The 24910-nt window shown below is 36.9% G+C and overlaps 1 protein-coding gene across 5 annotated transcripts in view; it reads right to left on the bottom strand.

Annotated features, from left to right (window-relative positions):
• ETV1 (ETS variant transcription factor 1) overlaps nt 1-24910 on the bottom strand; it is a 95403-nt gene that overhangs the window by 35151 nt on the left and 35342 nt on the right. For all 5 annotated transcript variants that reach the window (XM_081244748.1, XM_081244746.1, XM_081244750.1 and 2 more), the window contains 3 exons: nt 9342-9471; nt 5611-5799; nt 1089-1336 (listed from right to left, as the gene is read on the bottom strand). In XM_081244748.1, the coding sequence (XP_081100874.1) occupies nt 1089-1336; nt 5611-5799; nt 9342-9471 (567 nt within the window). The remainder of the gene's footprint in view (nt 1-1088; nt 1337-5610; nt 5800-9341; nt 9472-24910) is intronic.

The raw sequence follows: 24910 nt of genomic DNA, 5'->3' as shown, positions 1-24910 counted from the left end.
TTGTCCAATGAGGAAGGGTGGCCAGAGGGAGACTCTCAGTGGTAGGGCTCCTTCTTGCTGAGCTTTAAGACCAGTTTATAATAAAACAGGTAACTTTATGCAAGTTGGAAACTTAAGACCAGGAGACAATTTTCTTTCCTCAAGTACAACCGATAGAAAAACTGAGCAGAGTTATGCCGAGAGAAGCAATAGTTCCTTCATAAAGAACATCCATAACTTTGCATCCAGATGAAAGGAAGTCACATTGTTTTCAAATATTTTTAAGTCCACAACCATCTATTGACCACGCTTACAATAACGTTAGTAATATTTTGCCTGGTGCCCTTCTTAGAAGCATTAGCTTTTATTTCATACTTTTTCCCAAAATTCCTGAGATTTCTGAAAGGCAGGTGTCCTGATTTTGAGATTATAACAAGAGAAATGAGCACAGAATAGTTAAGTAATTTTTCTGAGTTCTTAAGGCCAAATATTGGCAAAGTTGGTGGTAACATTAACAATAGACATAAATGCTTTTTACTTTTGGCAAACCCCAATTCTCCATCTTGACGTACTACTTAGTGATATCTTTCGGGCTCAGTGAGACTAGAGCTAAGTCTATTATTGCTACTTTTGCTATTCCTCTCCCGATATGGAAGAATCCTTACTTCTGGACCCTTGGAATCTTGCCACAAGAATAAAGAAGCAAACAAACAAACAGTTATAAGGAATACGTTACTCAGTACAGAAGAATATTGCTTTCTGTAAATATTGTTATTAAACAGTGCAGCAGGAACAAATGGAAAGAAAGCCCAGAATCAAGAAAAGAATGATCATGTTCGTCTCTTGGGCTGAGAGTGTGCCTAATTTTACAAATTGTATTCTTCTTTGGACAGGTTTCATTTCTAGACACTATTTCACCCATTGGCTCATACCAAAATGGTTTGACAGTCCAACCCTTCACATCAAGAGAAAGATTCAAAGAAGGAATAAATCAGAAAGATTCCACCAAAAAATGGTCAGGAGCCACCCAATCTGTGTGGCCATCACGAATGAAACTGACAAGCAAGTGAAAAGATTTATGTTAAACATAACTTAAAGCACAGGCCTACCTGAATCATATGCAAAATCTCTGGGCTCCTGTTTGATCATCAGAGGAGGGGGGAAGCTTTGGCTGGCCGCACCACCAACCATGGTATTGTGTTCATACACTGGGTCATGGTACTCCTGCTTAAAGCCTTGAGGTGGGAAGGGAATGTTTGGCTCAGACATCTGCCGTTGGTACATGGGACGTCCTTCCCTTGGCATTGTCGGCAAAGGAGGAAAGGAATTACAGGGTTCAGAAAGTTGGCGGCGAAATCTGGGAAATAAGAGAGCATGTTTCAAATAAAATAGTAACAAGGAATACCCTTTAAAAATACTGGCACGGTTTTTAACTGCTTAGTTAATGAACATGACACCAGCTGACCCGAAGTGTAAATCTTTAACAAAGACTAGATATCTCCTTCCTGGGTCAGTAGCACTGTGCTTTCTAATCATAATACACCTTGTGTTCCCCTTCTAATTAGTTCCATTCAGCACCATTTCAGTACATGACAAAAAGTTAAAGATGTGCTTCGGGGAAGGCTAGGAGAGCATTGTAGTGTTTGCAAGAAATAACATACTCTAACAGTTAAAATGCCCAACTAGAAATCAACTGGATCATTTACCAGATTTCCTTATTAAGAGGGTCTCAAATTAATTATAGACAAGAAAAACAAAACAGGGGAACCAGAAAGAATCTGATTTCAAACTGCAGCCTCCAGCTTTTAATTCTGTTATCAAACTAACCAACCAACCAACAAACAAAATCAACCAAATAAAAACCTCCTTATTGGTTTTCCTTCCCTTACCATCAGTTATCAAGGGAGCAAGAAGGGAATGACTTTCTTCTCAAATGTGCAGGACTCTTACATCTTCAACAATGTCCTAAATAACACTGTATTCTAGTGAGAAATTAAACCGGGAAATATTACAGAGACTGAAATCCAAGCTAGTTTTAAAAGACACTTCTATACTGTCAAACAGCAACACAGAACTCACTGGCTTCCAAGAGCTTCAAACAAAATATCAGGTTGATAAAAATAGCATAAAATATTACAGCAGACCTCCAATGATGGAAGGAACATGCATGCATCACATAGCTTTGGGACAGGTCGTGCTGTTAGGTCAGGAGGAAGTTCTGAGGCCTTGGCAGGAGGCTGAGAGTCTCTATGCTCCTTCCTTCTTGGTTATCCTGTGCACTGATTGGCTCATCACTTCATCGTTCAGTTCTGTGTTTCTCATCCTAATATCATTGACCCACCGCAAAGATGTGGATTAATTAAAGATTTAACAGCTCTAAACATGCCCAGGAGTTCTTACAAATAACCTATCCAACATTTCTATGAGCAAATGTAAGCCTATTAACTCCCCTGCACCCGCCCCCAAAAGCATTCCTCAGACTTTAATTTGGAAAGTTAACATTTAATTTTGGTAACGTTAAATGAAAACAAGGTAAAAGCGAAAGAATGGCAAGGCAATTGCTTTAGCATTTCTAAGAACACTCCACCCTGTGATTTAACTCTAGCCTCTCTGGCTGCCATGGAAAGCACTGAAATTCCACCTACACCTGCAGAAAATAAACTTAGAAACTCAGAGCAAAACAGGCTGACTGGCACTGCATTCACTTCCCTTCTCTTGCTTATTTCATTAGCCAAAAAAAGAAACAAATTATCATTAAGAACTGTCAAGGAATGAATAAGAAAATTGTAAGTTGAAGTTAAAAAAAGAAACCAGCTCACTTGGGAAGCCTTCAAAGGAAGATAATAATACTTCTACTAAAAGCTTTGTTGAAAAATCAAGCCATTTGTTTTCACAAGGCAACGTGATTCCAGTTGGTACTCACTGAGGACCACGAATATATCAAACACACGTGCTTCATAAGGAACTACAGGTTTGTGGTATCATTCTTATGACCAACTGTAAAGAGAAAGCGACTCCAGAAGCTTTCTGGAGAGAGTTCATGGGTAAGGAGAGCGTGCTGATGAACTCCTGGGTAAAGAAAAACAGTGCCTAAGTGGTGGGAAACATTGAGAAAAAGAGACAGGGCTCCTGCACAGTGGGTTCAGGAAAAAGTGCCAAAGGGCTGGCCCAAGGAGCAGAATGAGGCTGAGGAAAGGAAGCGGGGTGCAGCCCAGTTGGCCATGAAGCATTCCCAGAGTAAGGTGGGGTGCCTCGGCTGGATGGGGCTATTTGGGGGAAAGGATCTGTTCCCAGAGCAAATATGCCAATTATAACTGAGGGACTGTCATTTGTTGGCTAGAGCTCTCCAAGAAATCCTCCTCAGAAGCATACGGCTTCAGAGATTTTCCTGGGATCGGCCAGCTGGTGCTGTCCTCAACACTCAGTGGGGTGCAGTGGGAAAAGACCCTGAGCTTCCCTCTTCTAGTTCCGGGCCGGCTGTTCTCAGTCTCAAATATTTGACTTCAAGTAGAGAAACTAAAATGGATTTGGCTACAGCATTTCAAGTTAGGTCACCTAAAAACAGCCATACTGCTTGTTCAGCAGTCACCTCCCATAAGAAAGAACTATTCTGCACAGAGCACCGACTATGCAATCTCTAATTCTGGCCCTCATTGAGGTGTGAGACGCACTATCAAGAACTCTGGGAAGTCACCAGAAGTAGACAAAACAAAACTTGCTTTTCTTTGTCGTCCTCTTTTTCCCTTTCAGCCCTGCACAATGTGCATCTGTTTAATGGCCCACCCGGCAATACGATGTCTTTCATCTGTATTTACAAAACTGTTTACACAGATGCACATACCATTACACAAAGTCTCAAGTCCACAGGGTGAGAAGGGAAAGATAATGGGAAGCATTTCCTAACTAAAGCACAAGAGGACTCAGGGATGGAAACCAAGGTAGGAAAGTTATTACTTGGTCTCACATTGGAAAGAATGCTTTCATCTTACCTTCATATCAAAAGAGTTACTGAACTTGAGATTGAGTCCCATTAAATAACCTATAAAAAGCAGATCTGAGTATTCCCTTATTTTCAGAAAGCTGCCAGTGGCACATCTTCTGGTTTCCTCTGCTGATCTGGGAGATTCCTCTGGCTGAGCTATTTTTATAATGGTGTGTCAGAGCCAATTTGCACGGGCTTATTGTTAAATTTTCAGGAATTCTGGGAGCCAACTCTTAAACACAGCCATTGTTAAGAATTAAATTATGTAAATTTAAAATTATTTAAAAATTATATTTAAAACAAAGGCAGAGAACACTCAAAACTCATCACTTCCTCATTCTTTTACTACATTTTACTACTAATTATACTAATTATGCTCTAGAGGTTATGTCTATTATCTGTTTGGTAGAAATACTGTTTCATGGCATGTTACAACACATCTCTTTGCAATTCCACATTCAGGGTTGTCACAGTGATACCCTGGAGTCTGCCATGGGGGCAATATTTACATCACAGACTCATCAAATGCTATAGATCAAGGTCCTTGGGTTTTCTCCCATAGAGCCCGTTGTTAACCATTTACCGGCATACCACTCACTCTACTTAAGTACAAGGTAGAAGGGGAAGAAAGGATGCTATACATAATTGACTTGCGTTTTAAGTTGTATTATTAAGGCCTCTAAAGGTCCTCCAATACTTTATTTCAATACGAATTTTTTCATCTCTAGGAGTCGAGAATTACCCACCATAACATTCTCTTTAGCTCTATGTTGTGTCTTGCCTTGTTCCTTTCTAAGTAATACTAATTGAGTCTCTACCTCTTTATATTCTCAGTGTTCAGGGTCATGCCTCTACTGACATTAAATATTCATCACTTGGAAAGGAGGAAAGACAGTTCTATCAAATAAGTTTTCTTCTGCAAAACTATGTACAGCTAAACCACTCATCTAAGGTAAAGAACCTAATTCTGTAAGCCACCTACTAAAATTAGTCTCCTAACTTTATGGAAAAAGTACACACATATGCTCATAAAAATGGGATGATCTGATTTAAAGTTTAAGTGAAGCAATCTAATTCAAGCAAAGCGAAAGGGAAATGTTCAAATGTCAGTATATAGATTAATTTTCCATTTTAGCAACCAATTTAAATGTTTATAAAGGAATGTTTATAAATGACCTTCTCCACAAATTATTTACAGCTAAAGATAGAGCAAGCTCTTCCTAAAAATATTTTGCACAGATGTGAAAAATTAATACACTCCCCTTGAATTTACTATAGGTCTTAGGAATTGGTAGTAATAGGAATTTCTTCCAAAAATGCTAAAAATAGTTGTTTTTTTGGTTTGTTTTTTTTAAATGGTACTTGCAGTTACCAGGGGGTAAGGGTGGGAGAAGGGATAAACTGGGAGATTGGGATTAACACGTACACACTACTACATATAAAATAGGTAACTGATAAAGACCTACTGTATAACACAGGGAACTCTACCCAGTACTCTGTAATGGCCTATATGGGAAAGAATCTAAAAAAACAGTGGATATATGTATGTGTATAACTTAACCACTTTGCTGTACAGCAGAAACTAACACAACATTGTAAATCAACTATACTCCAACCAAAAAAATTTTTTAAATGGTACTTGCAGTTACCTGTGGTCCATGGGGTAGCTGCTGTCTTGAATGGGCTGCGACGGAGGGAGGTGAGCTGGGAAGGCGCGGTCAGGTTTCGAAGTGTGAGCTGAGTTGGGAGACGCATGGTGCAGGGGGGACACTGGGGTGCTGGATGGTGTTGGGGGGTTGGAGGGCCTCATTCCCACTTGTGGCTTCTGATCATAGGCACTACCCAAGGAATGAAAGAAAAGAGAACATGTGCTTCTTGGGAGCAATTAAAACTTTTTTTTTCCCCCAACCCAAGGGAAGAAAAAATATTTTAGGCTTAAGTCTTAAGGAAGTTGGTATTGCATGTTTTTTGGTTTCCGCAGCTCTAGAACATATAATCTTTGAAACTGTCACACACACTTAAAAAGAAAATAGGATAATGAATGAATAACTTGGTAACAGCATAAATATAAAACATCTATTTTTAATATATATACAAACAACACAGTATAAGGAACATCTCTGTCAATGAAAGCAGTGGCATATCATTTCCATCTATTCTTGATATGTCTCCTTAAGCAAGTTTCATAGATCTTTTCTAGATCATTAAATATTTCTGATATTATAATCCTTCTATATTACATAAGATTTTAGAATAAGAACTCACATCAGTTTAACGAGATGCGGATCATACCTGGCTCGCCTTTATTTGTGGTAGAACTCTAAGAAGGCCATGTTTTTGCCTTATTGTCATTTTTTTTAATGTAAAATAAGTGAAGCCTGGCATTAATTTCCTCACATAGGATAATAAAGGATTATGAGGCAAATTAATAAAGATTTATGTCTCTGATATCTTTAAACGTTCTTGGAGTATAAGAATAGGTACAAAATAATGTTCTTAAGAGTAAAATCCTGTTATCATCGTCTAACTTCTGAACACAATTACAAAATAATAAAATGAGTAAGCTTGTTTTTATATACATTATGAATTTAAGTTGCTTTCTTTAGCGTAGCTCTCAGGAATATGATTTAACTAATTTTTGTAATCTAAAAAATATTTTATTGAAAACAAATTGTACTTAAATTTCTGAACAAAAAAAGATGTTCTAGATTAAAATACTGTATTTCATTTTAAAATAAAAAGCATTCATTAATATATGTTTTTCTTTAAAAAAGAAACTTAAAAAAAACCTGACATGTAATAATTTACCCTGTTGCACCATCTATATACAACAGAATAACATCCAAGTGCAAAAATACTTTATAGAAGTGAAGGAGTATGTGCTGCATAAGTCTTTCTTGCTTTAAAGCAGTCAGTGGAACTCATATTATGTTTGGTTCTACCTATTTCCCTTACCAATATTTCTGAATGTGAACCCACTTCTTTTATAAAATGGTTCACCTGTCTCATTCCCACATAAAAAGAAAAAATGATACATCTCCTGTCCTAGAATATTACTTTTTTCCCTTATGAAATGCTGTATTGAGTTACACTGTTTGTATAAAAATGGAAATAACAAAATTTAATCCATATATCACTGTGGGAATTATTGGTCCCCAAGAAGAACCTCAAAATATTCAGGTAATTCTTCTACCATTAATTTATGAAAGTCAGATATGTCTTTCTTCTTTCTAAGTCCATAAAGCAGCAATTATTTCATAGTCACACTTCTGATCAATGCTAAAATGCAATGGCAATTCTATACCTATTTGGTTTATTAATTAAAAATTCCTCCATATGTTAAATAATTACTCTGAGAATACACAGTACTCTTAAGGAGAAAATGCAAAAATTAAAAAACGATAAAAATAAAACTCAGATTGATCAATATTGTTTTATCTGAACTCAGTATGTTTTAATAGTTGGCTTCTACAAGAGATTTGTTTTATAAAAGCTTTGCAGTGCAATTGAACTGCCTCATCATTTCAGGCTCTGGTGAACCTCCTAGAAAAGCAGATATAAAAGACAAGTTGGCAAGAACAAATAGTAATAGAATGTCCAAGCACTGGTCAGGTACTGTGAAACTGCACAAATCGAAGTTTCTCAAATCTTAAATATCTTGGACAACAAACTAGTGAATATAACAAAAAAGAAGCAGACTCACAGATATAAAGAACAAATGAGTGGTTACCAGTGGGGAGAGTGAAGTTGAGAGGGGGAACACAGGGGTAGAAGATTAAGAGGTACAAACTACTAGGCATAAAATAAGCTACAAGGATATACTGTACAACACAGGGAATATAGCCAATATTTTATAATAACTATAAATGGAGTATAACTTTAAATGTTGTGAATCACTATCTTGTACACCTCTATCTTATATAATATTGTACATCAACTATACTTCAATTTTAAAAAAAGGAGAAAAAATTACTCCACAGAAAGAAAAAAGAATATATGTAAAAAAAATCTGAGGAAATAGAAGACTCCTTTGGATGATAATGTATTATGAACTTGAATCAACATAATTTATAAGACCACAAATATTTGTAATCATTTTTATAAGTTTCTAAACTAACTCCTTTAAAGAACTATGTACATCTCTACTATAATTGAGAGTAATAACATACAATATACAGAGCCAAATTTTTCCGTACGCAACTAGAGGCCGACATGAAAAGCAGCAGAATGCAATTTACTATGAAGGGTTTTTAATGAACATACATGTTATCAAATTTTCCAACAAATGAACAATGCACTTCTACTGCTCCACCCTTTATTATCATCTGAAGGAACAACTGGCTTTTTAATAGATAATAGCCTCTGCTAAGCCTTATAAAATTCTAACTTTACTGCAATTGTCCATGAATGCATCTTATAGATCATCTGCAAAACCTGTCAGATAACTAATGTACTGCTTAGACCTGCCAAATGGTTCATTTTTTCCTACACACTCTATCTAAAGTGCATAATGCTTTCTTTCTAATGAGAACTTTCAGCAGCTATTCATGCATGCAAAGTAAGAACCTCTCTCTCTTTTTTTTTTTAAGTGAAGATAGACACAGGAAGCACCTTTCTCTTTTACTTGTTTATTTATTTATTTGGGCACACCGCACAGCATGTAGGATCTTAGTTCTCCGACCAGGGATTGAACCAGTGCCCCTTGCAGTGGAAGTACGGATTCTTCACCACTGGACGGCCAGGGAAGTCCCCAGACCCTCTTTTCAATCCCATAGTGCATCACTACAGTGGAAAGGCAACTCATGATTTGGATAAAAATGACTGCTTTAAAATGATTCTGGGGGCTTCCCTGATGGTGCGGTGGTTAAGAATCCGCCTGCCAATGCAGGGGACATGGATTCAAGCCCTGGTCTGGGAAGATCCCACATGCCGAGGAACAACTAAGCCCGTGTGCCACAACTACTGAGCCTGCGCTCTAGAGTCCGTGAGCCACAACTACTGAGCCTGCATGCCACAACTACTGAAGCCTGCGCGCCTAGAGCCTGTGCTCTGCAACAAGAAGCCACTGCAATGAGAAGCCTGCACAACCCAACGAAGAGTAGCCCCCCTCGCCGCAACTAGAGAAAGCCCGCACACAGCAACAAAGACCCCCCCCCCAAAAAAAAGATAGGTCTCTGACTTGACCTTTAATTAAAATAATTCTGAAAGTATGCAATCAGACAGTAAATGGTCCTTCCGAGTTCTGCTAAACACATAACCTAATTAGCTTGTTAGATGCTGCAGGTGTAACTCATAAAATATGACTTGAGACTTTATATTATGCTGGAATCGTGTTTCAATAAGAACCATCAGGCCTTCTCTATACACCTGATTGCTTTACCTGACATTGTACAGGCACTTTTCTCCATAGCTGAATTTAAAGGGCTGTTCTTGACTGCAGGCAGAGCCAAGTTCTGAACATGGACTGTGGGGTTCTTTCTTGATTTTCAGTGGGAGGCCATGAAAAGCCACTAGAAAACAAAACACAAATACCCACAAAAATGAAATACAGTTAGGATTAAGTACACTAATCTGTTCTACTCCTCTTGGTTAAAATGTCACTAACATTTCGTATTAACTTTCATACATAAGAAAAATCACATTGGATGAATTTCATGCAAGAAAAGATTCTGGAGAATCTCCATATACTCGTTGTTTGCTTTTATCGCATAACGAAATGCATGCTTAAACTATCTCTCATTACTTAAAGTCAGATGACTACTTGTAATTGGCTTAGCTGATATTGACAATACTAGAAGTTTTCAGAAAGTAAGCTTGAAAACATTTCAGAAAGGTTTCCAATGACTAAAGCAGAAAAAATACAACTGATTATCCAAGAATTAACTGAAGACAGGAACATAATTTTAAGTATTATTGAAAGGAAAACGTCTCAAATGTACCAATAGTAATGGTTTAATGGAATAACAACTGGACTATGAGAAAGAAAATCCAGATGCATGCAGTTCTCAGGGTAACTAATGATACTTTGGACAAAAGGACAAAAAATTCGACCTCTTTTTAGACCAGCGCTCATATATAAAAATACAGATAAAACTATTTGCCTAACTACTTACCAGAAGTGTGAAGATACATTGTGAGAAATATGTTAAAGTTATTTTTCATATATAATCTACCATAAAACAATTATTCTATATGAAATGATGTTTCCTCCTTTTTCATATGACTTAGTGTCATATGTCATTACTGTTCAATATACTATAAAGACAATATCATAAAATATGAAGAAATATGTGTATTTGGAGTGGAATCATAGCTTTCAAACCAATAAATAAATAAGATTACCTATTTTTATTCTTCTATATGAAACTGAACAAATGCATATTAGAGATCCTCAGAATAATTGAAGTTTTAGTATAAATGGAAAATGAATAAAAAGATAAGGGGAAAATAGACATGAGAATGAATTTTATTTTCATACAATTTTCACAGGTATGAATTATCAAGGATAAACACAAGAAGGACAGACTGTGGATAGTTACTCCAAGTCCTATAAAACCTCGGATTAAAACAAAATATTAAGTGTATATACTATAAAGGAAGATATTACAAGAGAAACTTTGTGGCTTATGATACCATTCAATCTTGATTATGATACTGCAGCATTACGAACCTGTACTAACTTGAATGTCATATATAATTTTAGTATAAGAAATTGATATCAAGAGCTACCAAGCTCCAGGAAAATAAATGCTAATTGTTTATATAAGCACATAATTTTGACAAAAATGTTCAGTGGTACTCAAGAGACATCTGAAACACTGTAGAAAACAAATGTGCCACAGAAGTAAACAAATTTCATCTAAATTAGTTGTCTAAGGAAAATTTAATAAATAATAATACAATTATTTTGCTGAGTGGTCTATTTCAAAGTATTTTTTTCTAATTTAATGTGTGTTTAATATACCTACTCAAAGTAGAGAGTTAGAGGAATAGAAACAAAGGGGAAATTACATGTCTCTTCATATGCAAAGGGTACGTATGTTCATTAACTTTACCAAGTCAGAAAGTTATAATTTATAAAATGTTAAGATAGAAGAGGCTTAAGAACCTCAAGAATCAATTGTAACATGAGGACTTGTTTGGATTCTGACTTGAACAAACCAACTGAAAGAGACACCTTTCCAACAAATAAGATATTTCAATGTGGACTAGGTATTAGATGTTTAAGAAATTATTGTTAATTTTGTTGGATGTGATAATGAAATTGGCAGTTGTACCAAAAAGAAAGGTTTAAAGCTAAAGCTTCATAAAATATTTACAGATAAAAAATAAGCTCTGGGATTTTCTTTAAAATACTCTAGAAAAAAATGTATGAGGGAAGAATCAAATAGAAAAATGTTGATAAATGTTAAAAGCTGACTGATGGATAGGTGGGAGTTCACTACATTATTTTCTTTACTTTTGCCTGAATTTGCAAGATGAAATGTTTTTAAAATGTGGGGAAAAAAATCACAAAAGATTTAAAGTAGTATTCTATAAGAAAATTCTCTCCCTCTGTGTGTGTGTGTGCTACTTCTTAGAATGACAAATATTGTATGATGCAATCTTGTAATATCTTAACCATGCATTTGTTGCTTTCTTAACAAATAGTTTTCCACTGTTTATTACTTACTTGAACATATACAACAAAATGTGTATACCCTAGTTCAGCACTTTAGATTAAGTAGTAGGTTTTATATTTTCCTAAGAAAAAGGAGTAGCAACATCAAAGGAACTCACTTTGCCATTCAACTAAGTAACAAATCATTATACCTGAGAGATGAGATCTAAATTATATGAACGAAAATGGATAAGAACTTAAAAGCTAATAAATTGCCAGTATGATGCAAAGTTTATCATATTTATCAAAGTATCAAACATACCAGAGACTGCCATATTCAACATTACTATATTTTAAAAGTCTTTGGGACCATAGTGTAGGAAAAGATTAGTAAGCAGGATGCAAAAGGCATTAACCATAAAAGAAAATAATCTACGAATTAGGCTTCATTGAAATTAAGAACTTCTCTTCATCAAGACACTAAGTTACAGACACCAAGACGATACTTGCTATAGAAAGATCTGACAAAGAAATCATATTCAACATAATAAGAATTGCTACAAATTAATAAAAGAAAACAAGAGACCCAATTAAAACGGGCAAAAGACTCAAACGGGCAGTTCATAAAAGAAGATACCCAAATGACAAACAAATGAACAACAAAGCAAGCATATATGAAAAAGTATTCAGCATCTTTACTCATCAGGAAACTGCAAAAAAAAATCACATGAGGTTTTCACTATACACCCACTAGAATGGCTAAACTGAAAAAGACTGGCATTACCAAGATATGAAGAAGACTTAAAGCAATAAGAACTGCTTATATATGCTGCTAAGAGTATAAACTGACAAAAACCCTTTGGAAAACTTTTTGAAGTATCTACCAAGTCTCCATATAAATCTCCCCTATGATCCAGTAACTATACTCTTAGGTAGATATCAAAGAGAAAGGATTGAATATGTTTACCAAAGTACATGTTCATAGCAGCTTTATTCACAATACCAAAAACTGGAAAAATTCCAATGTTCATTAGCAGAAAAATGGCTAAGTAAATTGTGGCTTATTCATACAATGGAATATTCCACAAGAATTAACAAGGAACACATTGATGACACATGCAGAAACGTGGATGGTCTCACAGATGGTAAATTGAGTAAAAGACAACAAACACAAAAGAGTATACAAAGAGTACACAGTATATGAATTTCAAGTACAGACCAAACTAATGGATAGTGAAAGAATCTCCTTCTGTTGGTGGATGGGAGTGTTAATGACTGAGAAAGGGCACTAGTAACCTACTACAGAGCTGTAAATATTTTATATCTTGCTCTTGGCGGTGTGTATATGAGTATATACCTATGTAAGCAATGCTATACAAATTAAGATGTTTGAAAATGTCTGGTGGCCTCCTCTTCCAGCAGAGACATCTGATAATGTGCTTCAACTTCACATAATAAATAATTCCAGATGACTCACGGGAGGAATGACAAGTCTGGGGTACCATTGGGAATGGTTGCTAGCAGGACAGTAGCCTCCTATCAAAATGTCCATTAATATCAACCTAGAAGCAAAAGGCATGACCCATCCTTGTAGATACACCATCTGGAGCTCTAGGGCTTTCCGACTGGCCCCATGAGTTTCCCAAAGTGACTTTAGAAGAAAGAACATAAGGATTCCCAAAGTGCTATCAGAGGCAAGTAGATCCCTAAACAGGGGACCCCCAAATTTGGCCAATCATCAGATTACCGAGGGAAATTTTGAAAAAATTTCAGACAGGCATTCCCATACTCCATATGTTACAGGTTCAGTTGTGTCCCCTCCAAATTTTATCCTGAAGTCCTAACCCCACCTCAGAATGTGACCTTATTTGGAAAATTAGTTAAGATAGGGTCATTAGGGTGGGATCTTATCTAGTATTACTGGTGTCCTTGTACAAAAGGGGAATTAGGACACTGAGACACACAGAACGCCATGTGAAGATTAAGGCAGAGATTAGAGTGAAGCTTCTACAAGCCAAGAATCGCCAAAAATTACCTGCAAGCCATCACAATCTAGGGGAGAGGCATAGAATAGATTCTCTCTCACAGCCCTCAGAACCCTGCCAACACTTTCATCTCAGACTTCTAGCCTCCAGCTGTGAGACAATAAATTTCCACTTTTTAAGCCACCCAGTTTGTGGTACCTTGTTATGGCAGCCCTAGCAAACTCATACCCTGTTCCCAGAAACTGATTCACTAAAGCTGGTATATAGATCAGGATTCTGTATCTTATAAAATTTTCTAGGTGACTCTCATTACCGGGCAAATTTCAAATCCACTATGATGCCTGGCAACACCTGGATCCAGTGTGTGCTGCACTGAAACAGGTCCAGTACTTGAAAAGACGTTTTTAAAAAAACTAACCATGTCTTCCTTTTTGTTAGATGCCAACACTCAAGGATTCTCACAGGTTCTCCAAGAAGTTTAGGGCTCCCCTACTCTCTCCGTGTGTGGGCCTCTTAATCACTGTGTGCCCTTGGAATCATGACTTTTTTTTTTTCTAATCGTAAGCCAAATGCTAGGATTTTTTTTTTAATTGCTGTGTTGAGGGAAAAAAAGAAGCCAACCTAAGATCGTCAACCTTTTGCACAAGAACCAGAGCTCCTTTATTTTCCTCATTTTCACTTTTCTGCTTCCTCGAGATTTTAGATCATAAAAATGACTTCTGTTATTTATTATTCTTCAGTAAGGGTAGTACAGAGACTCTCACCAGAGAGGGCTGAGCTGAGACCATGTTGGGTATTTCATCACAGGGCTGAGAGCCTGAGCGTCTGTGAACAGGCAGTTTTCCAGCTCACTGGCACAGTCACAAGTGGAAGCAGCACATTCATTTTGTGCAATTTGCTTTACCTTCCCACAAGGAGTTGGTGCATGTAAAAGGCTGTTAAGTACTAAATTATTCCTTATCAAATCACCATCATCTGGAGTCATGATCAACACTAATTAAATTACTTTCGCTGAACATGGCTCCAGCCTGCTGCCGAGGCTGCTTAGGTACATTTCATCTCGCTTACTGTACTGTCCTGGCTGGCTCTGGAACCAGGGCTACAGGCATCGGCATTGTTTGTAGTTTTAATTAAAGTGAATCCTTCCTTCTTCAAGTGTATCAAATCAAGTGAGTTAACGCCTTCATTTCATTTACAAAGAAGTGATGGTTCCCAATGATATTATATTATATCCTTATGCCTGACTTCAAACAGTTCAGATCATTTATCTATGAAATCTGCTATCTTCCTCAAACACGTTTCCATGTAAACTTTTATGACCTGCAACTCCTCTGGACAATCAGATTTTTAGGAGGAGAAGCCAAGAGAACTCTCAAGAGATGCATCTTGCATTTTTTCTTTGATGGAGGCTTGACCTTTAAAACCACATCTTAAGGCTGACTTACAATGACTGAGTTCCTCTAATGGTTAAATGTAAGTGCTCCAAAGTACCAGGACTTTAAAAAATGCACTTCCAAAATAAACTTAACCACTTCTTAATTCACACAGTTTACTTGGGTTTATGGTATTCATTGTAAAGTATTTGTTAGATTAGTGACTGTTTTCATTTTAGAACTATGAACTATGAGGCATCATCTTGGCTTCCATTTTTTTCTGCCCACATTTTTGACCAGAGGCCCACTCTTGTTGTCATCATTCTCCTGGAGCACAGAAATGCCCTTGGCTTTACAAATGCAACAATGCTGGTATACAACCAAGTCTTTGGCTCAGGGTAGACATATAAGTCATATGTGAACACCTATAATATTAGAGATGGAGATAATGAATTTAAAAATTTGCTCATAGGAGAATAATTTCCTAAACAATCCTGACCCTGGAGTATTTTTTGGCACCACTAAATTGAAAACAGACCATGTTATGACTTACTGGTTCATGTTAGTCCAGAGAATAAACAATGAAACTTATGAGTTGAGTTTCTGTTTATATTTCTATAGTGAACATGAGATAAATTTAAGAAAGATCATATGCTAAACTGTAGGTGTTAACATACTGAACTCTGGTTGAGTTTGGAATAGTGCTAGAAAACACCAGCTATAATGTTTTTTTTAAAAAAAAGACTCAAATTTACATAGTATTATAAAGTTTTCAAAGAACCTTCACCAACTCTCGATTCTCATCATTCAAGATGAGGACATTAGCATTCCAAGTTTGCAAAAAGAATTTTTAAAGGCATGAAGAAGCTAAGCTTCATGTCCAACTAAAGACCTAGGGCTAACTTATAACAGCCTAGGAATTAAAGCCATGGGCTTTGGGCAGCAACTCTTGAACACTTGAGCATACAATTCAAATATATTTTTGAATGAGCACACTTAAGATCTCCTTCATGCATGAACACCACTACAACATTATATCAGATGTTTCTTTATCCATTTACTTCTTCATTAATTCATTCATTTACTACAGCCCAGACATTATGCCAGTTGCTAAGGGGCAGGGAATGTGGAGCTATAGAAGAAGCTGAACAGTAAGGCACAGTCCTAACCATCAAGAGCTCACAGAAGTCCAATTAGAGCTTTATTTAGTTGTTTTTTTAAAGAAAAGTTCTAATAAATATATTAGCCAGTCTTCTTTAAGTTTGATCAATTCATGTGTATGCTATGCATATTTCTGTATACATGACCTTAATAATATATTCTGGCACTTGTATCTAAATGAAAACACTTAGAGCATTCATGCTTGCTTTTAGGCATTCTGCCTTCTTTCAATTTATTGCTGTGGCCAAAGGCATTTAAAAATTCACACCACTCATATTCCACTGAAGGAAAAACATTGCTATCCAACATCTAAAGCTTCCCCTTGATTCTGATAACCAAAATGTCACAAGTGATGGGTCCCCTTCTCTATGTGGACAGTGAACGTAAATACAGTGATAAATTGTCTTAGCTCTGACCTTTCACTCTGCTTTCCTCCCAACTCTTATCCTAAGAGTGAAATAGAGCAGTAATTTCTGTGACTACAAAACAATTATCCTGCAAAGAGAAGCACATCAGATTTTTAACTACTTCTTCTGTAAACAAAACTATGTCTTTGAATCACATCTCTAGTTTTTGAATCAATATTAGCTGGGAATTTAGAGCCTTGATGAGAGTCTCCTGAGTTTGATGTTGCGATTTCTGGTCTGCTCAAAAAGTCTGTTTTAGAATAGTCTGCTGTACAGTATTCTAGTACAGGGGTTAGCAAATTGCAGCCCATGGGTCAAATCCAGCTTCCCACCTGTTTTGGTAAATAAAGTTTTATTGGAACACCATTCTACCCATTCATTTAGGTAGAGTCTAGGACTACTTTGAGTAACAATGGGATATTTGTGACAGAAACACTTTGACCCACAAAGCCTAAAATATTTACTATCTGACCCTTCACAGAAAAAAACGTCTGCTGATCCCTAGTCTAGATTATGGTCTGCAATGAGAAAGAAGAAAGATCTGGCACAGTGACCCCTGCTAGTGATAGGGAACAGCTAAATTAGTTAACAACAGATATTTAATTCTGCTTCACTAACCCTGTGTTTACTCTGGCTGTGTAGCCAATTTAAAGGGGTATACACAAAAAAGATGGTGAAAAAATGACATCATATTGAGGCTCTAAAACACTAGAAATTTATGTGTTTTGAGGTATTTCAAGGCATTTACTTAGACCATGGTTATGTATAATGCAGAGAGTTTTTTACTCTTGTCTACAAAATATAGCTGAGGAAGTCAAAACAAATCATTCTGTGGACACAAAAGTGTTTGTAAAATAATTTCACTTGGCTATAGTAGCAAATTAAAAAAAACTCTGTAAAGAGGGGAAAAAGTAAATGGTATACATAAATTAGGTTATTTAAGACCAGATACAAGCACGGCATGAAAAATGCATGTAGCCTTTTATACAAATATATATAGTTGGGAATACACTCACTAGATGAAAAGCATTCACTTTAAGTTAACATCACTTCAATTTCAGGTGATAAATGGGTGGCAATGACCTCAATTAGTACCGGGTTAAATTCCAGAAGCAAAGGGGAAGGCTTGTGTACAAATAAAGACAATAGTGTCACACACTGTAAATCCATCTTCCAAGTCTTACAGAAAATCGGCAGGTACTTCTGCTGCATCTGAGCCTCTCAAAGATTCTTTTCCAGTACATTTACTTCTTCCAAGCCCTCCCCACCCCCACTGTGTACACATACCACTCACACATACACACACCGACATCCATTACTAAAGGGCCTAATCTCAGCTATCAGCAGAGTGCCTCTATGGGGCCATTAAACCATTTCTCTTGTTTACAGTGCCCGAAGAAAGATGTGAATTATGTCTGTGACAAAACAAGCGATAACATTTCTAAACTGCTATCAAAATGCAAACTGAAACACATTTAAGGACAGAGACCCTGATTCCACTTTCCATGATTTTCCATTATTTGCAGCATCTGGAAATAGATTCACCTATAATATTTCCAAGACAAAAATTTAGACCACTGCACAGCAAGTTGATATATATTTTTTCTGAAAGAATATTCTATGAGTAAAGCAGTTATCAAAAAGATGATACAATGTTTTTTAAAGGAATATTATCAGTGGGGATAGATTCCATACCTAGTTGGTCCTTTGATGTTATTTTGGCAACACATAGAATGCTGCTCTGTAGTAATCACAAAGGTAAAGTAAGGGAGACTCTCACCTCTTGTTATCAATCTCAGAATTTTTAAATTGAAAACATTAGATATGATCAAGTTTTAGTGATTGAGCCGGTGTTCGTACTCAGAAACCTCTGTGCTAAAGGAATCATAAGTGGATGCCCTATGGGTAAAAATATAAACAAGAGGAGCTACACTAATTGGAGGAAGGCAAACAGTCATCAAACTGCCCCTGCATTGCTCCCAGAAGTAAATGTTCAGCACATGCAAGGAACTTCCTGGGCAGTCTGGAAACCAGAACTGAATCTCAGTGAAGCCACACCTTTCTCAGAAGGGCGTATCAAACTTTTTTTCCTAATACCAAACTCTTCCTATCAGTAACAGGGACTGCATGCTCCATTGCAGGGATTCCTGAATGGTCCTGCCAGGGGTGTACATACCCGAACAAAAGAGGGGATGGAGCTTGAAAAAGTCCCAGAGATCATCCTGCACCCCACAGCCCCATCCAGAATCTGGTGTGGTGTCTACAGACGTGAAAACCAGTGCTGAGGACAGAGCCAAAATCAGAAGCCAGGAATCCTCACAATCTACAGAGTAAAGCCTCACGCAAGAAAGTTATTTCTTAAAAGTACACTTCATAATTCAACTTTCTCTACACCGCAGACTACCATTATGCCATCTTAATAGACAGAATAGAATGGACAAGTATTCTGGATTTGGAACCCTCCCTCTTCAAAAGCTAGTGGTGATAGCGAGATGCAACCAACTCTGACTCATCTGAAGGTCACTTATCTACCAGTCCTGATGGTCTAAACCAGAGGTTGCCAATGTTTCTGTTTGATTCACGTAGTGGCTTCAAATAATTTCAATTCGTTGTGATCATTTAAAAATCAGCTTTAAAATCTTTTTCTGGTTTAAAAATCCAAAATTCTGGCTTCTCTAGAAAAAAACACAATATCCAGCAACACTGAATCCACTTTCCAGCCTGAAAAATAGGCCAGCAGTTGACTGAGCCCTATATCAGCTTCCCCTTTGGCCACAACCCGTGTTTTCCTATTTGTCACAGTTCCCACCATCGCTACCACTCCACACCCCATTCTCTCTGGCACTAAATTCACTTCCCTCATTTCTATGCTTGGCATGAGAGTTTTCTACACCTCATCAAACACACAGCTAAGAAATCATTAGTCAGTGTGTTTCCACATGTGGATGCGCATGTGCTCAGACACACACACACACACACACACACACACATTACCTCTAATCAGCAAAAATAACTATTACAAAACTCATAGCATGCTCTGGCTTAGGTACTCAAGTACTCGTTCTCAGGCAATAGGGCAGAGCAGTGAAGGTAACAAGTACTTACATCTGCCTGGTTTCAAATTTTGCCACTGTTACTTACCAGTTGTAAGACTGGGCAAGCCTCTGTGTACTTCACTTTCCTCTTCTATAAAATGGGCATGATAACAGCACCTGCCTTGTGGAGTTGCTGTTAAGATTAAATGGGACGCTACGTGTAAAGTACGTAAGTGCTCAATAATATTAGCTATTGGCATTGTTATGATTCAAACCCAGAATATTTACACATGACAGCTAAAAGAGAACACGTAGATCATCCAGAAACATAACAGCAGTGGCTAAGAGCGTGGAGATGAAATTTGGCTTGCTACTTACTAGCTTAAGGACTTCTGGTCAACTAGGTAGCTGCTACAGGATTCAGTTTCTCCCTGTGTAATATGGGGCTTATCATAGACCTTCCTCATGGGGTTTGTATAAGAATTAAATGAGGTAATGCACAGGAGAACTTTGAAGAGTACCTGGCACATGGTAAGAACTCAGGAAACATTAGTTATTACCATTATTACCCCAAGCACTTCCTTTCACAGAAGATAAACTGAAACTCAAGAAAGTAAAGTGAACAATGATAGGAATGGGACTTCAACCATCAGAGTGTTACCATATTATGGTTTCTATTTCATCTTGTTTCCAATTTCACATGGAAACTTCACACATACTACACATACTACTTCACAGTAGTATGTCAAGTCAACTACTCACTAAGAACAAAAAATGTACACATGGAGAAGAATCTATAAGGAAGGTACCTTGACAAAAGGAAAGAGCAAACAGTGTGGCCTGGCAGAATGAGCATTGGATAAGGAGTCAAGTAATCTGTACCTAGTTCCTGCCCCACGGCTAACTAGCTGCGTGACCTCGGGCATAGTGTGCAACCTCTCTGGGCTTCTGTTCCTCATCCCCAAAACGAAAGCATCAGACTAAGCAATCTTGTAGTTCTAAAATGTAACTCTGGGTGTAAGTACCTGCTTACTGATGTCAAAGAAAAATGTAAAAATCTGATGCAAGAATTCAGAGGGCATAACATTCTGAGGCCACACAGCTCTAAGCACCTCAGTAATCCCTGAGGGCATTACTGGATTTTAGCAAATGGTGGTCACTGAAATTCATAATGAGACTTAATCACCAAGAAAAGGCAAAATTGGGTGTCATCTACTATATTCAAGAAAGGAGAGTGCATAATGCACATTAGAAAGGTGTACATATGGTTAACATTTTAAAACACTTCATGCTTTAAAAGGCATTTCATGGACCACCTTCTTTCTAGCTGATGATGAAAAGTAATGTTATTATGTTGATAAAATAAAAAGCAGAATCAAAAGATAAAAAGGTATATTCCTAGTTTAAAAGCATCACAAGCACCATTAATTTAAAAAGAGAGACCTCGGACAGTGCTGATTCATTCCTCTAAATTTTAAAGCCTAATCCTACTATAACAGTACTTCAGCAGTAGTGGTGCTAAATGATCCTCACCTTCACAATTTAACTGCCAGGAGAAAGTGCCCTGGTGGGAAACTGGTTCTTCCATCTGGAAAAGGGTAAGAACAGGGAAAAGAAGACCTAATGTAAAAACAATCCAAATCTAATCAGTTTTGCATTCTGTACTGGCTTCAAATCAGATCTTCCTTCCCCTACTGGTCCAGTAGATGGAAAGCAGCACGACACTATTTTTTTGGAAAGAGATTCTGTACAGCAAGCCCAAACAGAGAGTACTTCATATCCAGCTGGCAGGAATCAAACCTGAACAAGCTGCAGCTATTTGAGAAACAGATCTAATAAACTGAAATGAAGTACTGAATCAAGATGTCCACCCAAACCCACACCCCTCAGAAACGGCCCTACTTCATCAGTTACCTACTTACGACCTTGATAAATACCGAAGATACCTCTTCTGCAGAAATTGTTGCATTGTGCTTTGATATGGATGCTCGTTAAGACCTATACGGTTACAACAATTACTATTACTTCTCTACCTTGTAATTCTGTAATTTCTTTCAAATAATGGACAATACTGTCTTGGACAAGGCTGACCAGTATCTATTATTATTCCTAGCTGACTTGGAAGATGCCAACACTACCTGGTGTTTCTCAGTCTAGCATGAAGAAGTTCTGAAGCAGGCCATGACAGATGGGCCCTGCAGAACACCCAGACACCAAGAGTGCTCTGTCCTTGATCCTGTGTGACCACGAAGACAGGTCCTTCCCATAGGAAGGACATGTAAAAGGTGGGCTTCTTCTATCCTGCACCCCACTCCCTCGTCCAGCTCTCCAGAACAAACCTCAGAGTACCACCCTCTGCAAACTATCTATATAGATTTCTAACAAGTGGTTCAGATAAAAGGTGGTAAATATATTCTTTGAAATCTATTGATAAAAAAAGAAAGTAGACCACAGACAGTAGAGAAGAACCAAGGCAGATAGTAGCATCTAAGGATATTTTTACTTAGAAGTAGCAAATGATAAATATAATCTTTAATTTTCCTTTTTTATGAAATCACAAATACAGAAGCTCCAACCTAAAATTTTACATTAATTACTCTATAGACCATAGTAACATAAAAAACAAAATTAAGATGATATTTCATTGCCAAAGAAGACTGCCAATTACTAACGTGCCTTGTCATCACCTTGGAATAATAATTAGTAAAAAGACCAGCAGTTTTCTATGATTTGTAAGTCTTACTCACTAAGAACAAGTAGTCAAATAAATAAGTTTTTGTGAAATAAAGTATAACCACTTTCTCCAGTATTATTTTCAAAGCAATGAAATAAGTAATTAGTGATGCAAAGACTTGCTTAAATGAATTTGGTGGTCTTCAGAACTAGAGCAGTGTAATTCTAAATTTAGAATTCATCTCACATGTAATGGCTTGAACTAGAAAAGTCTTTAAATAAGCCCAGAGGTAAGAGAAATGGTACATGGGCGACCGAGTGAATACCGCCACCAAGACAACTGAAATTCCAAACGTATATGTCACACTCCCAAGTCTAACAAAATTCTATTATAGCACCATTTCTTCAATGTTTGGGCTTTACTTCTTTTAATATTCACCTCTTGAAAAGAATCTTTCAATTCTGATTTGGTGACCCAGTACTGCTTGAAAGATTCTATTTTCTTTCAAATTAGTGAATCCTCACTTTCGATTCATAATTTCAACATACTTTTCCTCCAGGCTGTATGTGAAACAGCCTGTAATTTGCATGGTCTTAAATTGACCACTTTAGTACCAAAATGATACACCGGATAAGTAGGATACAACACTCAAATGGCTGAAGTACACCTGCAGTATTCTGATGTCACTCTCCTGAAAACATGATTGAGAACAACTCAGACATTATTAGCCACTTGGCTCCTTGTTCAAAAAGACACCATCGGTAGACAAAGTTGAAAATATGTTGTGAATACCAGAGCTAGAAAAGTTTACCCCACAAAGAAAGGCAGCTGGCTAGAGCCAAAAAAAGTACCTTTCAGTAAATGCCAATAAAACTTTACAGGCTGCCAAAATAACAAAGAGTAATTACAAAGGAAACTTTGTAATTTTCCTGACAATAAACACCTTCTTAAAAAAGAAATTATCTGTCACTTGGCCTCAATTGTTACAGATGTTACTACTAATGAGGATAAATCCCACAAACATGTCTTACTTAAACCAACTACTAATTTGGTACAAAATTTTTAGAATTTCTTCCCCAAAATAAATTTGGGGATTTTCTTTAAATATGCCCTGTAATATTTAATTCAATGTACACTAGAGCATTTTCCATGAGAAATTACCATTCTTACAGAAAAGCTTTTATCCAAACTATTTTGCCCATCTTGAAAAATGGTTATTTAACTGTACCAGATTAAGAACTCTCTCCAAGAAAAGGGAGATTCATGAAATATAAAAGTAAATACTATGATTTGGGAGCCACATTTTTAACCCCAAAATAGCCTTTATGAAGAAAAAAATGTGTCATTATTATGTAGAAACATTTAGAAAAGTGCACGTTATTTTTCATACAGCAGATAATATTGCTGACCAAACTTCCTTATGAAAATTCATAAGATTTTCTTAAAAAATGAGACTCGTAGCTAAGTAGAGTGTTTGCTTCCTAAACTGTGACAATACCATCAGTACCTCCAGATGCCAATCAAGCCCTTTTGTCATTTCTTAACAATAAATATTAATGTAAAACTTCTATAGCATGAGTGATATCAGAATAACTATAAAAAGTCTCTACTGACACAGGCCCAGCCTTCATAAATAAAATAAGCAAACAAGCTGAAGGATGATAAAGAAAACCAACCAAGAGAGCTTTGGATAGGCTTAAACATGGCCATGAAATAAACAGTCAAGAGATACCACATAAGATATAAGGAGCTGATTTTACTTTGCAAATGTTTCAGAAAGCAAATGTAAACAATCAGTGTATACACAGATCGCATTTCCACAGCTAAAGGATATAATCCCAAGAAAACTGTTATTGGGATGAAGAGTTTCAGAATTACACTAGCATTTTTTAAGTGGTTTCTGTGATTTCTTAACATACTTATTTTTAATAGATTGCTTCCAGGGCTTCCCTGGTGGCGCAGTGGTTAAGAATCCGCCTGCCAGTGCAGGGGACATGGGCTCGAGCCCCGGTCTGGAAAGATCCCACATGCCATGGAGCAACTAAGCCTGTGCGCCACAACTACTGAGCCTGTGCTCTAGAGCCTGCAAACCACAACTACTGAGCCCACGTGCCACAACTACTGAAGCCCGCGCACCTAGAGCCCATGCTCCGCAACAAGAGAAGCCACCGCAAGGAGAAGCCCGCTCGCTGCAACTAGGGAAAGCCTGCACACAGCAAAGAAAACCGAACGCAGCCAAAAATAAATAAATTTATAAAAAAAAATAGATTGCTTCCTTTGAATGTAAGTTTTTTTTTAATGTATTATATTATAGATTAAATTAATTTTTTTTCTACAGGAAGACATCTCTAATTTTTAATTGGCTTAACAGTTGGGAGTTATGAATCACAAATGAACCAAGTCAGTTTATGGTATTACATAAAGAGTTTAAGAGACTACTCTTGTCCACTTTCACAATCTTCACAATGAACAGTTATTAAGAAAGACTTTAACCATGGATATACAACCTTTTAAATGATTTTTATACCCTGCAGCCCAATTTATCTCGACATATTTATATAAATTTACAATTATATGTGACTTACTTGCTATGATCTAGGGATATATAATCATGAGAATAGCTGAAAATACGAAATCAAGTATTATACAACTATTCATTAATTACACACACTGATAACCTTAGAAATTTCCTTAATTTTCACCCTATTCACAGT

The sequence above is a fragment of the Mesoplodon bidens genome, assembly GCF_964165515.1.
Source record: "Mesoplodon bidens genome assembly, chromosome: 9".
NCBI classification, from domain to species: Eukaryota; Metazoa; Chordata; class Mammalia; order Artiodactyla; family Ziphiidae; genus Mesoplodon; species Mesoplodon bidens.
Note: the sequence above shows the minus strand (reverse complement) of the source record. Positions and strands in the feature narration are given on the sequence as shown.